The sequence below is a fragment of the Zalophus californianus genome, chromosome 9 (genome assembly GCF_009762305.2).
Source record: "Zalophus californianus isolate mZalCal1 chromosome 9, mZalCal1.pri.v2, whole genome shotgun sequence".
Taxonomy (NCBI): domain Eukaryota; kingdom Metazoa; phylum Chordata; class Mammalia; order Carnivora; family Otariidae; genus Zalophus; species Zalophus californianus.
The window spans coordinates 96,575,037-96,591,319 of NC_045603.1; the positions used below are offsets into that span (position 1 = coordinate 96,575,037).

A 16,283-nucleotide genomic window follows, 5' to 3' on the forward strand; every position below is an offset into this window, starting at 1 on the left:
AAACTTGTTCCTTGTTTCCCTTTAGCATCTTAGAAATTAGTTCCATGTAATTATTTGTCCTAAAAACACAGCGAAAGTCCCTACAGTTAAAATCCAAGATGGCCTCCAATTGTTCTCATCTCCAGGGATTCAAGTCCTTGTGTAGTTCCTTCCCACAATGAATCATGGCTGCCTGGGATTACCAACAGATTACTGCAGAAGAAATAGTGTATGATTCCAAGAATGAGTCATTAAAGACATGGTAATGTCCACCTTGGTCTTTCTTAGATCACTTGCTCTGTAGAGAGCCAGCTGCCATGTCATGAGGACATTTAAGCAGCCTGTGGAGAAACAGACCTCCCATCAACCACTAGCACCTACTTTCCAGCCCTGAGTGTGCCACCTGGGAAGCATATTCCCTAGCCTCAATCAAACCTGGAGATGACTGCATCCCTGGCTGACAGCTTGACTGAAACCTCGTGAGAGATCCTGAGCCACAAACACTCTGATAAGTTGCTCCTGAATTCCTGATGAAGTTGACATAATAAATATTCATTGTTGTCTTAAGCCACAAGGTATTGGAATAATTTGTGACAAGGCAGATGACACAATCCATGATACTACTGTTTGGAAAAATTTCTAGATCTTTTTTTAATCTCTTTTTTTTTTCCTCCAACATTATTGAGACATAGTTAACATATAGCATTGTATAAGTTTAAGGGGTACAAAATAATGGTTTGATATATATTGCAAAATGATTACTACAATAAGGTGAGTAAACACATTCATCACCTCATATAGTTACAGTTGTGTGTGTCAGTGTATGTGTGGTAAGAATATTTAAGATCCACTCTCTTAGCAAACTTCAAGTATACAATACAGTATTGTTGGGGTGCCTGGGTGGCTCAGTCGGTTAAGTGTCTGCCTTCGGCTTAGGTCATGATCCCAGGATCCTGGGATCAAGCCCTACATCAGGCTCCCTGCTCAGCAGGGAGTTTTCTTCTCCCTCTCCCTTTGCCACTGCTCATGTGTGTGCTCTGTCTCTCACTCTCTCTCTCAAATAAAAATAAATAAAATCTTTTAATAAAAAAAAAAACTGGAAGTTCATACCCTTTGACTACCTTCATCCCTGCCCCTGGCAACCACTAATCTTCTCTTTGTTTCTATGAGTTTGGATTTTTTAGATTCTGCATATAAGTGAGATCATGTAGTATTTGTCTCTCTCTATTTCAAATAACATTTTGCCCTCAAGTTTCATCCATGTTGTCACAAATAACAGGATTTCCTCCTTTTTTATGACTATATAATATTTGTGTGTGTGTGTGTAATATACATCTATATATGTATATGTGTGTGTGTATATATAATATACATCACATCTTCTTTATTCATTCCTGTTGATGGACACATAGGTTGTTTACATGTCTTGACTATTGTAAATAATGTCGCAATGAATGTGGGGTACAGATATCTTGAGATAGTGATTTCATTTCCTTCAGATATATACCCAGAAAAAACATTGTTGAATCATATGGTAGTTCTTTTTTTTTATTTTTTATTTTTTTAGGTAGGCTCCATGCCCAACATGGGTCTTGAACTCATGACCCTGATATCAAGACCTGAGATCAAGACTTGGATACTCAGGGGCGCCTGGGTAGCTCAGTCGTTAAGCGTCTGCCTTCAGCTCAGGTCATGATCCCAGGGTCCTGGGATCGAGCCCTGCATCAGGCTCCCTGCTCAGCGGGAAGCCTGCTTCTCCCTCTCCCACTCCCCCTGCTTGTGTTCCCTCCCTTGCTGTGTCTCTCTCTCTCAAATACATAAATAAAATCTTAAAAAAAAAGATTTGGACACTCAACCATCAACTGAGCCACTCAGGAGCCCTTATGGTAGTTCTATTTTTAATTTTTTTTAATGTGCTAGAGTTACTCTATTTTTTTTGAAGTGTTTATTTATTTATCTGAGAGAGAGAGAGAGAGCATTCGAGAGAGCACAAGCAGAGGGGAGGTGCAAAGGGAGAAGGAGAAGCAGACTCTCTTTTGAGCAGGGAGTCCAATGTAGGGCTCAATCCCAGGACCCTGGGATCATGACCTGAGCCAAAGGCAGATGCTTAACTGACTGAGCCACCCAGGAGCCCCTCTATTTTTAATTTTTTTTAAAGATTTTACTTATTTGTTTGAAAGAGAGTGAGTGAGAGAGAGAGAGAGAAGGAGCAGGGGGAGGGAGAAGCAGACTCCCCACTGAGCAGGAAGCCCGATGTGGGGCCCAATGCCTGGACTCTGGAATCATGACCTGAGCTGAAGGCAGATGCTTAACCAACAGAGCCAACCAGGCGCCCCTATTTTTAATTTTTTGAGGAACTTCCATACTGTTTTCCATGGTGGCTCTACCAATTTATATTCCCATCAATGGTGTACAATTGTTCCCTTTTCTTCTCAATCTCACCAACATTTTTTATCATTTATGTTTTTGATGATAGAAATTCATCAAATTCATCAACAGGTGTGAGGTGATAGCTCATTGTAGTTTTGCATTCCCTAGTGATTAGTAATGTTAAACAACTTTTCATGTAGGTATTAGCCATTTGACTATCTTCTTTGGAAAAATGTCTATTTGGGTCCTTTGCCCATTTTTAAATCAGATTGTTTGGTTCTTTTGCTCTAGAGTTGTATGAGTTCATTATATGTTTTGGATATTTGCCCCTTATCAGATGTGTAATATTTTCTCCCATTCCATAGGCTGCCTTCTCATTTTGTTGGTTGTTTCTTTTGCTGTGCAGAAGCTTTTTAACTTGATATAGTACCACTTGTCTATTTTTGCTTTGGTTGCTTGTGCTTTTGGTGTCATAACCATAAAATCATTACCAAGACTAACGTCAAGGAGCTTTTTCTCTATGTTTCCTCCTAGGAATTTTATGGTTTCAGGTCTTGGGTTTAAGTCTTTAACCCATTTTGAAATAATTTCTCTGAGTGGTGTAAGATAGGGATCCCATTTCATTTTTTTGCATGTGAAATCAGCTTTTCACCACCATTTATTGAAGAGACTATCTTTTCCTCATTGAATATTCTTTGCTTCTTTGCCAAATATTAGTTGACCATATACACATGGGTTTACTTCTGGATTCTGTTTTATTGATCTATATGTCTGTTTTTAATGCTGGTACCATACTATTTTGATTATACAGCTTTGGAATATAGTTTGAAATTACAAAGTGTGATGCCACCAGCTTTGTTCTTCTTTCTCGGAATTGTTTTGGGTTTTCAGGGTCTTCTGTGGTTTCATACAAAATTTAGAATTTTTTTATATTTCTGTAAAAAGCCATTAAGATCTTGATAGGGATTACATTGAATTTACAGATCACTTTGGGTAGTATGGACATTTTAACAATATTAGTTCTACCAACGCATAACATGGGATATCTTTTCATTCATTTACCTGTTTTCCAATGTCTTTTGTCAATGTCCAAGATCTCACAGAGTACAAACATTTCACTTCCTTAGTTAAATTTATTCTTAAGTATTTTATTATTTTTGATGCAATAGTGAATGGGATTTTTAAAAATTTCTTTTTTCAGATAATTTGTTGTTGGTATATAGAAACACAAACTGAAATTTTCTACATTCTAGTGGCACTCACTCTCCCGTGGGTCTTCAGTGTCTGCTACAGAAACAGTGTACACAAGGAACCATTCTATTCATTTCCAAGTCACAGGAACTTGTATCAGCCCTGTAGCTAAAAGGATATGGGGTGGAATCATTTGATAATGGCAGTTTTGAAGAGTAAGTCTGAACAATGTAAGCTGATTCTGACGTCTTGAAATCCTTAAACAGGGAGGGAGACTCTGGAAGAAAAAAAAGTTAGAATAATATTTTTCTTCATACTATTATTACCAGAAACATTTTATTTTATCTTATTTTAAGATTTATTTATTTATTTGAGAGAGAGAGAAGTGTGAGCAGGAGAGGGGGGAGGGGCAGAGGGAGAGATAATCCTCAAGCGGACTCCCTGCTGAGTGTGGAGGTTGAGGTGGGGTTTGATCCCAGGACCCCAAAACCATGACCTGAGCCAAAATCAAAAGCTGGTCACTTAACTGACTAAGCCACCCAGATGCCCCTACCACAAACATTTTAAAACATTAGTTGGAAGACTATTGAACAACTTTGAAGAGAATACAAATGGGACACCTCCATTTATTTCTTCAATAGGATGGCACACACCAATATGGGAAAGGAGAATATCTGCAATTCTGTAGAGCTAGCAAGTGTTGTAATAATAATGATAATAATAATTATATCAAGTTAATGTGGAGTCCACATATATTTTAGACCAGTTTATCCACTCCCTTCTCCTGCTTTCTTCCTACAAAGAGATTGTTTTGTTCTCACATTTTCTTCAGGTGGATCAAGTAGTTAAATAACCAAATTTCAGTATAAATGAGAAAGAGATGGTGAGGAAAGTACATGTCAATTCATCAGAGAAGTAGTTTGAAGAAGGATGCTTCTTTTGGCATCAGAATCTCTATCCCTTAAAGTAACTTACTAGAATTATGCAGTGGAGTTCCAGTGCATACAGCTTCATCCATAGCACAGGGTATCTTGGCCAGTGATCTTCTTTCCCAGGTGGGTAGTTGACAAAATTCCTCCAGCAATGATGGTACTCTGAGGAAACACAAATCTTGGTTCATTCAACAAATACAGCAGAAAGTTACTTTAAAGGGAGCTCAACTTATAGATATACTTTATATAAAGCCTATTAGCCTCTTTGTCATTGGAGAAGGGCTACACTCCCCAGAATCTCTAAAAAAGAAGAAAGATGAAGATGGCTGAGAGGTCATAGTGACAGGAATGGAGAAAGGAGTCCTCTTTTTGATACTTCCTTACTATGAAATTCAGACCCGGTCCTTTCTTATGTTATTTTGGACTTTCACTTCTGAGACTTCGAGAGCGGGATAATCAATCTCCTGGCCTTGAAACATGCCAGCACCACAGTCTCTCATAAACACTCAAGATTCTTTGTTAATTGTTTTTACCTGGGACTCTCATAATCTGGATAGTCACACCACTGTTAATGAGGTCTCTGAGTCCTTGACGGTTTTGTGGATCCACATGCCAGAAAAGCCGTGCTACATAAATAACCAGAGTCACACTAGGGTGTTGACTCAAAAATCCTCTAATAGCCTTGGAGCATTCCCAACACGGACTCCAAGACAGGAACCAGGTGATGGAGCAGTGGATGGATGGGCAATACTGTCTTTCTGAAGTAAATTTTTCTATAAAATTGATTTCCACATGGTTGGAGGTGTTTTTGCCTGAGTTTCGCCAGATCTTATGGCTTGTGCCCCACTGGATTTCATAGAGCAGGCAGGCCTCTTTACGGAGTTCTCTGGGGTCAAAGAAGACTTCAAATTCCCAGGGTTCGATTCTCCTCCTAAAACACAAAAAGCACTCCCATGTTGTCATGCTAGCTTTAGAGGGAACTTGAAATCATTTCCTGCTCCCCTCTTCTATCAGGCAGATCTAAAACATGACAACTCAGGGCGCCCGGGTGGCTCAGTTGTTAAGCGTCTGCCTTTGGCTCAGGTCATGATCCCAGCGTCCTGGGATCGAGCCCCGCATCGGGCTCCCCACTCGGTGGGCTCCCTGCTCGGTGGGCAGCCTGCTTCTCCCTTTCCCACTCCTCCTGCTTGTGTTCCCACTCTCTCTGTCAAATAAATAAATAAAATCTTTAGAAAAAATAAAACATGTCTCAGGAAACTTTTTTTTCTGTTTTTCAAAGTTATCTAAGGAGGTCCTTTTGAATTATCAGAGTTTCTCTCACAAGCATAGTGAAGAGATTTTTCCCAACTCATGTTATTTGGTTACCACTCTCTCTATACCATTACCTGGTAATTTAGAATTCAGGTATAAATGTGTCCTTGTTTCACTTTTAAAGGCTTCTCTTTATAGTCTAATCTTTCTGTCTCACCATGGAGTTGCCATGTCCCAATCGTTAATCTTCACCCAATCGTTAACCTTCATGACTCAATGGACTCTAACTAGATTTTAGTGTAGAAGCCTCAAATTGCCAACAAGATTCTATTGTCAAGTCTGAGAAGAGAGTCAGCCTCAGGATTCTTCCACATTAAATTCTGTATCCTAATTCCTCGTAAGAAAAACATTCAAACTGCTCCCAATGACAACCTTATTCATTTTTTTTTTTAGGATTTTATTTTTAAGTTATCTCTACACCCAATGTGGGGCTCAAACTTACAACACTGAGATCAAGAGATACATGCTCTACCGACTGAGCCAGCCAGGTGCCCCTCCCAATGACATCTTTAGATTTAATATTTTCCATGCGTCAAAGCTGGAACTCAGGGGAGACTCAGGATTGTGCTGAGGACTCTTTGCAATATGGTTGAGTCATCAGCTTGTAATTACATCCTAATATTTCCACTCATCCCTAAAGTATTACATTTATTTACTACATAGATCAGTCCTTCTACCCATCATGAGATAATATATTCCCTGACAGAAGACCCCCTGTTATAATGCTACATCCAAAAAAATGGGCATATAGTATAAAACAAAAAGATGAAATCAAAGTGACAAATGAGGTCTCTGGACTTTTCACTAGTGGCTATACAGTCATGTGCTTTAAACAGAGAAGAAACAAAGGTAAGGCAACAATGGAACAAAGCTGGAAGGTGATTTATTTACACAAAACCCAAAAGACATACAAGCAAAGATACACAAAGATATAATCACAGAGAATGAAGTTAGAAGAGGCAAAAAGGAAAGAGTGGGAGCATGATAAAAGAAGAAAGGAAAAATATGGAAAGCTATAGTCCTACAGCTCTTAAATCCACTTATTCTTGGTTGAATTAAATGCTCACTATGATGGTATTATTCTTACCTCAAGGTGGCATCTCCAGCTGAAGGACCTGTTGACCAAGAGATGATTATGTCAGATAACACCCACATACAAATTTAGCTAAGAAAAAAATACTCTGTTCTTTCAAACCTGCAAACTGTCTCAGAAAAATGGAGTTAAAAGATTCTCTCCTGTATTAATTGAATTGGACCATCAAGAAAGGAAAGTTTCTAAGGGCTTTGCCAAAATCTATTTGCCCAATCCCAAACCAAGTAATCCTCCTTAAGGCTCCAACAAGAATGATTAAGTGAAATGAGAAAGTCATTCCTTAGAGGCTCCTATGTGTAATTTCTAAGTGTTTCCATAGTTTCTTGTACTTCCTTCATCATAGCAATCATGCTGTATTTTGACTGTTATTTATATGCCTATAATAACACTGAATTGTAAATTATGTGAGGTATGGATTACGTATATTTTGTTCCAGACCCTATCACACTGCCTGAAACATGTTGGTTAGTAATAGATATTTATTGAGAAAATGACTGAATGAATCTCACTACTATCCTTTATAGAATAGCTATAAGAGAGAGAGAGAACCATATTGTGCAGAGAAAATATATCTATTTTTTTTAAAGATTTTATTTATTTATTTGAGAGAGAGAGAATGAGAGATAGAGAGCATGAGAGGGAAGAGGGTCAGAGGGAGAAGCAGACTCCCCGCCGAGCAGGGAGCCCGATGTGGGACTCGATCCCGGGACTCCAGGATCATGACCTGAGCCGAAGGCAGTCGCTTAACCAACTGAGCCACCCAGGCGCCCGAGAAAATATATCTATTATATATTGCTGGTGGGAATGTAAATTGGTACAGCCCCTCTAGGAAACAGTTTGGCAGTTTCTTAATTAAAAACCACACATGGGGGTGCCTGGCTGTCTCAGTCGGTAGAGCTATTAACGAGGGGCCTACTAAATGTTAGGCACTCTTTGAAGTACAGGAATAGGGAACAAAACAAATCCCTATGTTTATGTTCATGGAGTTTATGTTCTCAGCAATGGATTTTATTTGAAGTGTCCTAGAAGCCATTAGAGCATGTAAGGACTATTCAAGTTCAAGTACTGGATTTTAGAGGCCCATGCCTCTCAAGACTCAGAGCTTTGGGGATGAAATGGGCACTGGCCTGACCTGAATTCAGAATATTCATGGAGTAGAATTCTAAAACTTAGAAAGCAGAAATGCAAGTCATTTGTTTTATTTGGAGGAACATGGACATTTATTTTGGCAACAAGAACTCATGTTAAGGGTTTGTTCCCTGGTTATTTGAAAGCTAAAATTTGGGGAAGTGGGAGAAAAGGATCATAAATTGAAAGGCTCAATTGTCATTATTACCAATCTCTCTTTTCCAAGAAAGAGGAGACACAGAGCAAAAGGTTCCTTCCACATGATACCCTTTCTCCGTGGGCCAGAGAGACGCACAAGTCATTGCCACCCCTGAGGGGGAAGTAGCCGTTCAGAGATGCAGCCAGGACGTTCAGTCTATCCTGCTGGCAAACCTTAACTCTGAGGTGGTGTTTTTAAGCCAAGAAGAGTCATAAGACCTGGAAGACACTTAATCCAAAACAGGAGGCATTTTGCCCAAAGCTCTGTGTGTGTGTGTGTGTGTTGAGGAGTCCAGAATGTGCCACTGAGGCATAAAAATTATTTGGATCTGAAGACATTCAAAAATAGACTGCCTTCTTCTGAAATCTTTTATTTTCCTATAAGCAGAGCCTTCCAAAAGAACTTAAAAGAAATCAACTGTCATAAGCCCCATCCCCTGGAACAAACCAGGAGAGTTTGACTCTTACCACTCAAGATACACACCCACACAGACATTGTCACAAAAACATAATATGTCCATCTAGTCTCCCAAGGGTGCATCTAGATTTCCTGAAAGTTTATTTGTTTTTCTATAAGTGCTCTTCTGCCTCTCTGCTTTTCCTATTAAGGTGGTATATAAGCCCCAAACTCTAAACACCTCTTTGAATCACATTTTTGTGAACTCTTGTACATAATTTTGTCTTTTCTGTTGCTAATCTGTCTTTTGTTAGTTTAAATCTGCAGGCACCCAAAAACAGAATCTAAGAGGATAGAGGAAATTTTTTCCTCCCCAGCTCTGTGTATGTGTGTGCTGGCTGTATCTGTTTGTGCATTTGTACTAGATAGTAGAGGGATTATCCAGAGAGGATCTATGGTGCAGTTTCCTGTAGATGGAAAATGACTCTAGCTGGAGTGTGGGACCTTTTTTTTGAGAGAGAGAAAGCATGTGCAGGAGCAGTAGGGAGGGGCAGAGGAAGAGAGAGAATCTTAAGCCCAGCATGGAGCCCAATGCTGGGGGAGCAGAAAGAGGGGCTTGATACCCTGAGATCATGACCTGAGCCAAAATCAAGAGTTGGTCATTTAACCAACTGAGCCACCCACGTGCCCCTGAAGTTTGGGAACTTTAAAAAGAGAAATTAGCTGGCTGTTTAAAAAAAAAAGGCAGAGTCAGGAAACACTATCCTAAGTGAGACCTGAAGAATAAACCTCTTATCCTTAAGAGGATGTACAGGGAATTTAAACACTGAGATGGAGGAAGAAGAGAGTGGCTAACAACTTGGAATGGGTACTTCTCAGATATTCCAAACTGGGGCCTTTGAACCAGCAGGTCCACTCAGAGGGAGCCCTGTAGAAACAGAGGCCATACCTATAAAAGAAGATCATATTGATGGTGGGTGAAGCAGCGGTGAGAACTTCAGAGAGAGTGAGATATATTCTCAATATCTATCCCTTTGATGCAAGGCAATGATACCAGCCACATGAGTTGGGATTGTTTGAGGGATAAAATACCCCACCTTCAGAGGAAAGTCCAGGGAAATTACCCGGATACTTCAACTAAATAATGCTTTCCCCCAACATGCCACTCACAAGAGAATTCTCATAGAGGAAAAGCATAATGGAGAAAAAAATATATTGTTTCTTAAAACCCAAGACTGATTTGTGTATCCTCTCCTATCATCATGCCCACATTCCTGCAAAGTCTCCTAATGGGTCTCTTTGCTTCCAAGTCTTTTCTGCTTCCAGTTACAAAGGCACCAAGTGCCAGCTAAGTATGTCTAAAGCACTATTTTAGGGCTCAGTTAGTTAAGCATCCGACTCTTGATTTCGGCTCAGGTCATGATCTCAGGGTTGTGAGATTGAACCCCACGTCGAGCCACCCTGGGTGTGGGGCCTGCTTAAGATTCTCTCTCCCCTTCTGCCTCTCCCCTCCTCTAAAAAAAATAAAATAAGGGGCACCTGGGTGGCTCAGTTGGTTAAGCATCTGACTCTTGGATTCAGCTCAGGCCCTGATCTCATGGCTTGTGAGATCAAGCCCCACGTCAGACTCCTTGTTCAGTGGGAGTCTGCTTGGATATTCTCTCCCTCTGCTCCTTCCCCTGCTCATTTGCTCTCTCTCTCTCTCAAATAAAATAAAATAAAATAAAATATAAAACAAAATAAAAAAATAAAGCACTGTTTTAGTCATTGCTATGCTAGTCACAAATTCTCCAAAGATCTTCTCTGACCAAAAAGATCAACCTCATTTTCCTTAGCCTAGCATTCAAAGCCCTCCATAATATCATTCCAGGTTTGTTTTCCTTTTTTTTTTTTTTAAGATTTATTTATTTATTTGAGAGAGATAGGGAGAGAGAGAGTGGCAGGGAGGAGCAGAGAGAATCCTCAAGCAGACTCTTGGCTGAGCGCAGAGCCCAACTTGGGGTTCCATCTCATGACCCTGAGATCCAGACCCTGAGATCATGACCCGAGCAAAACCAAGAGTCTGTTGTGTGACCAACTGTGCCACCCAGGCGCCCCTCCAGCTTTGCCTTCTAATCTCACTGCAGATTATTTCCCCAGATTCTCCTATAGTTTAACCAGTTTACTCTTTATATTTCCACACACAATCTTTGTAAATTCTCTCAAGCTCTTTGTGTCAGTCAACCGGGACTCTCTTCCTCTTTGCCAATTCAAATTCTACCCTTTCAGGATCCAGCTGAAATCCCACTTCAGCTGAAAATCATTTCCTTCCATATCCTGAAGTGTTCTCCCTCTCCCACAAATGTCTCCAACATTAAGTAACTGAACCTTAAATTATCAATTAACATGCCCTTGTGCTTTCACTTCTGTTGCTATTTTAAACTGTTAATTAACAGCTGTATTTTTTACTTAATTTTTTATTATGGTGAAATAAGCATTGATCTGGTGTCATTTGATCAAAATCATTTGTGGGTGTGAATGGTTAGTATTAATAACAAAAATAAACCCTGTTTAAGAATAATATCAATATAGTAATAAATAGGAAAGTTGAAAGATGTCTAAGACACAAGCACACACACACACACTATGCACACACAGACACACACACATATGGACACACACACTATGCACACACACACAGATTTTGTCCTTTTCAAGAATACAGAATTTACCAGACCCCTGGGTCCAGTTTACCTTTGTCAGAAGCCATGGTGCTCTGTCACTGGACTTTTCCCTTGGAACTATATTACTGTGTGGATTGCTCTTACCAACAACATGCCTGAACATGGTAGGTGTGACCACTGCTACCTGGCTTGGGCAGAGAATGACTCAGTCCTGAGTCTCAGGCAATTACTGGGTATCTAGATTGAACCAAGTGTGGGGATTTGTATCACTATGTTGATAAGAAAGCTTATGATTCAAATAATCCTTTTTTTTTAAAAAAGATTTTATTTATTGGGTTGGCCAGTTAGCTCAGCTGGTTAGAGCATGGTGCTAATAAAGATTTTATTTATTTGAGAGAGAGAGAGCACAAGCAGGGGGAGCAGCAGAGGGAGGGGGAGAAGCAGACTCCCCACTGAGCAAGGGAGCTTGCTGTGGGGCCAGGTCCCAGGACCCTGGACCCCGGGATCATGACCTGAGCCGAAGGCAGACTCTTAACAAACTGAGCCACCCAGGCACCCTTCAAATAATTAATCCAATAGAGTAAATCACTGAGGCTATCTGAATTTCTTTCTTTCTTTTTTTTTTTTAATTTTTTTTTTATTTGACACAGAGAGAGACAGACGTGGAGAGAGCACAAGCAGGCGGAGCAACAGAAGGAGAGAGAGAAGCAGTCTCTCTGCCAAGGAGGGAGCCCCATTTGGGGCTCGATCCCAGGATGATCCAAGCCGAAGCCAGACGCTTAACTGACTGAATTTCTAAGTTCTTCCCTGATAACATCTGAATTTAGTAACTTTTCCCTTTCCTTAAATTAACGCTGACCCATCATTCCTTATTGGAGGGCACAAAGGAAGAACAAAGGAAAGAGAGAATTAACCTGTTTGTATAACCTGAAGACTTTCAATGTTACCTGGTGAAGACACTATGGACTTGCCTTTTAGCTATTATTTACTTATTTCTAACTTCCTTCTACTTTGCTCTTTGCCCCCAGGGGAAGGGCACTGTTAGATGCAAAATCAGAAGAACTTTGGCCTCGAAGTTGGGTAATTAGTGTACAAGTCTTAGGTGATCTCTCTTCCTTTTTGAAGCTAAGGTTAAGTGTATGGCCAAGTCCACTTCTGCTTTTTCATCCTTCTTGAGAAAGTGAATACTGTGCTCCAGATTACCATTGCCTCCTGTTGTCTGACCCCTGGCTCAGGCTTCTCTGAGTTTCAGCAGACTCCCAGAATTGAGGTCACTTTCAAGACCTAAGTCTCCCTCCCTCTAGCACCTCAGATCTAGAGCTGCTGAATTTGAATCTCAAGTACCATGAACCCTCTACCTGAGCCCTAAATATAAGACATTCCTTAATTATGAAAGTCAAACTAGAGTTTCCGCAAGTAAAGCAGTTGTTCAAGTGGCAGGTTAGAGTTTTGAAGAAGGGGCAGAAGTGCCACATCATAAATGCAGGTCCTTCAGAAGCCAAGTGTTTCAAAGTTGTATTTGTGGTAAGTAGAAGAACAGCCCTTCAGAGATGTCTGCCTCCTAATATCTGAAACCTGTAAGTATGGTACCTTACAATGGCACATGGGACTTTGCAGGTGTGATTAACTTAGGGATCTTGGGGTAAGAAGATTATCCTATCATGAGTACCCTTATCCTATTATCCTATCAAAAGTACCCTTATAAGAGTGGTGCGAAAGAATCGGAGTCAGAGAAAGCCGGTTGACTATGAAAGCAGATATGGCTGGAAGGGGCCATGATTCAGGGAATGAGGATAGCTTCTAGAAGTTGGAAGAGCATGTAAATGGATTTTTTTCCTAGAGCCTCCTGAAAAAATGCCCTGATGACACCTTGATTTTAGCCAGTGAGACCCTTTTGTGTATTTCTGACCTCCAGAGCTATATGATAATTTATGTTGTTTTACACCACTAAGCTCATGGTAATTTGTTATAGCAGCAAGAAAAAACTAATGTGACACACTCACAGAAGGCATATATGCACTAGTTAAGATGGAGTATAATTTGAGTTTGTTTCTATTAGAATTCCTATCAAATACTCGTCATCAGGGTACTTTTGATTAGATTTTGTGTTAGAAAACTCAGAACTGGGTCTCCTAGGGTAGCTCAGTAGATTTAGCCTCCGACTCTTGGTTCCGGCTCAGGTCATGATCTTAGGGTCATGGGATCCAGGCCCGCAAGGGGCTCTGAGCTCAGCAGGGAGTCTGCTTCTCTCCCTCTCCCTCTGCCCCTCCTCCACTTGCTCTCTCTCTCTAAAATAAATAAATAAATCTTTAAAAAAAAGTAAGCTCAGGGGCACCCGGGCGGCTCATTTGGTTGTCTGCCTTTGGCTCAGGTCATGATCCTAGGGTCCTGGGCTTGAGTCCCACATCAGGCTCCCTGCTCAGTGGGGAAGCCTGCTTCTCCCTCTCCCTCTACCTCTCCCCCTGCTTGTGCTCTCTCTCTCTCTCTCTCTGACAAATAAACAGAATTGTAAAAAAAAAAAAAGAAGAAGAAGAAGAAGAAGAATGTGTTCTCCACAACCCTATAGTTTACACTGTAGGGATTCCATGAAGCAACTGAAATTATTTGCAAAATATTGTGTGTTTATATGTATTATATTCTGGGGACAGTCTATATGTTTTACCAGGTTCTCAACAACACCCTTGATCCTCTAGACATTAGGAACCAAGTATTTTATTTTATTTTATTTTATTAAGATTTTATTTATTTATTTGTCAGAGAGAGAGAGAGAGAGAGCGCGCAAGCAGGGGGAGTGGCAGGCAGAGGGAGAAGCAGGCTCCCCGTTGAGCAAGGAGCCCAATGCGGGGCTCGATTCCAGGACCCTGGGATCATGACCTGAGTTGAAGGCAGAAGCTTAACCCACTGAGACACCCAGGCGTCTGGGAACCATGTATTTTAATGGATTTGCTCTTCCCTGTTTTAATCAGCAGAGGGCAGAAAAGTAATATAATTAGCAAATTCAACCCCCTATAAATAAGTCCTCAATTTCTGCCATCTATTTCCTGTCTTTGCTCTAGCTTTTTTTTTTTTTTTTAAGTGAGCTCTACACCGAAGGTGGGGCTTGAACTCATGACTCATATCAAGAGTCACGTGTTTACTGACGGAGCCAGCCAGGTGCCCCTTTGCTCTGGCTTTTCTCTAGGCTAAAATTCCCTACCTGCAATCCCCTTCTGCATTTGTCAAAAACCTACTCTCTCTGACTACCCATAACAAAAGCAGCCCTTCTTCTTTAATTTAGATGGATTCACTCTCTCCTTTCAGTTTCCCTGTGTATTCTGTTGATATCTATGGGAGTTATCACGTTCTTCCTTTCAAAACAGCTATTGATTTAATTATTGTTCCAGGAGGCCTTGGTCAATTACCCATATTAATCACTGCATAATTATTATTTTTTTGAAAGATGAAAATATAGGTTGTAACTAAACCAATCATTTTCAAGTAAGGTTCCAAAAGATCTGTGTGTCAGAAGATAAATTTCACATCACTGCAACAAGACAAAGGTGATGGTTGCAAAATATATGATAAGTTTTTGCCCTAAAACAATGGTACCAGCTTGCTGTTTAATGTTGCTAAGCAAACAATTAAACAGAAAAAGTAAGAGAAGGCAGGGCTCCCGGCAGACCCACGGATCTATCTTTCCAACAGTGAACAGAACAGACCCAGGGACACCCCTTCTACCAGCCTCTGACCACCCTCCAAACTTTTTTTCAGTTGCAACCTTGGGAGCCATCTTCTCGGCCACCCTCTGCCTCTGGGACAAGTCAACATCCTGTTTTGAGCTTACCTACCCCAAGTATTCTACTCACAAGCTGAGCACAGAAAACTCTGTGATAATACTTGAAGTGCTTAATATTGTTTTGAGTAGAGAATAAATTGGTGAGAAAATAACCCTTGAATGACCCTTCGTGTCCTGATATTTATGTCTCATTTCCTATTTTAAAAGAAACAAAATTAAGGCCTGACTTGATTTTGGAATGCATCATTTTATGGCAAACGACCAAAGGCAGACACTGTGGCTTTCTACCTTTCAAGGCCTTCAATGAGCATCGAATTGAATTGAAATGAATTAAACTGATGGTGAAGTTTCAAACCAAACTGGCCTGTAAGTGAGTGGACAGACCTGCCAATAAATAAGATCACTGGTCTTGAAATGCTCTGAAATAGCCATACGACCCATCGGTTCACAATCTATTTATATTTTGGAATAAGAAGTCCTCCCCTGTGCCATCCTGCCCAAATCAGAGCATATAACTTGACTTACAGGGCACATGCCTGTTTGTAGACCAATTTGTCAGACATTAAATGTTCTAGTAGAGAAAGAGGATAATGTGTGTCCCAAAGCCATGAAGCCAGTAATGCATGTTCTTCTCTAGCCCTGGGCATAATGGCCCCAGGAGAAAACTTGATTAACTGGGGAGTGAACAAACCTGCCAACAACAGAACTGCAAGCAGAAGGAAATAGCTACCCTTTTAATAGTTTTAAATAACTTTTTAAAATAATATAGGGGCGCCTGGGTGGCTCGGCCCATTAAGCAGCCAACTCTTGATTTCGGCTCAGGTCATGATCTCAGGGTTGTGGGATGGAGCCCTGTGTTGGGCTCAGCATTCAGCAGAGAGTCTGAGATTCTCTCTCTCCCTCTTTCTCTGCCCCTCCCCCCTAAAATAAATAAATCTTCTAAAAAATTATATAAATGTATTAAGCACAGAACCCACATCAAAATTCTTAGTGGACTAGCATAACAATTCCATTCAATTCAGAAGTAAATTAGCAATGCAGCCTCAGGAATCATGGTCAGTTGGGCTTTTGATATATCTTGGCAATGAGCCCAAAGAGCTCAATGTGTTCAGTAAGAAAGGCTAGGAAGGGAAGACAGATCCTCCACAGGCTGGTGATCGGAGAGCAGGAGCATCGAAGTCAATGCTGTACTCAGTAAACAGGAGCCAAGTCAGGTCCCAGGAAAGTCTTCAATAAATCATAAGCA

The 16,283-nt window shown here is 40.6% G+C and overlaps 1 protein-coding gene across 1 annotated transcript; it reads right to left on the reverse strand.

Moving 5' to 3' along the window:
• Positions 1–3,313: 3,313 nt before the first annotated feature.
• On the reverse strand, positions 3,314–11,420 carry APOBEC1 (apolipoprotein B mRNA editing enzyme catalytic subunit 1). The gene is made up of 5 exons (XM_027594959.2): positions 11,333–11,420; positions 6,871–6,898; positions 5,006–5,403; positions 4,516–4,634; positions 3,314–3,817 (listed from the first exon to the last, which is right to left on the reverse strand). Exons 1-5 carry the CDS (start codon positions 11,346–11,348, stop codon positions 3,671–3,673), a joined length of 708 nt encoding a protein of 235 aa, XP_027450760.1. The 5' UTR covers positions 11,349–11,420; the 3' UTR covers positions 3,314–3,670.
• Positions 11,421–16,283: the final 4,863 nt, after the last annotated feature.

Excerpts from the sequence above, each read along its gene's own strand:
- APOBEC1 (XM_027594959.2), bottom strand. Across the intron at positions 4,635-5,005 it reads CCAGATTATGAGAGTCCCAG|AGTACCATCATTGCTGGAGG; the intron begins GTAAAAACAATT and ends GTGTTTCCTCAG. Across the intron at positions 3,818-4,515 it reads AACTCCACTGCATAATTCTA|AGTCTCCCTCCCTGTTTAAG; the intron begins GTAAGTTACTTT and ends TTTTTCTTCCAG.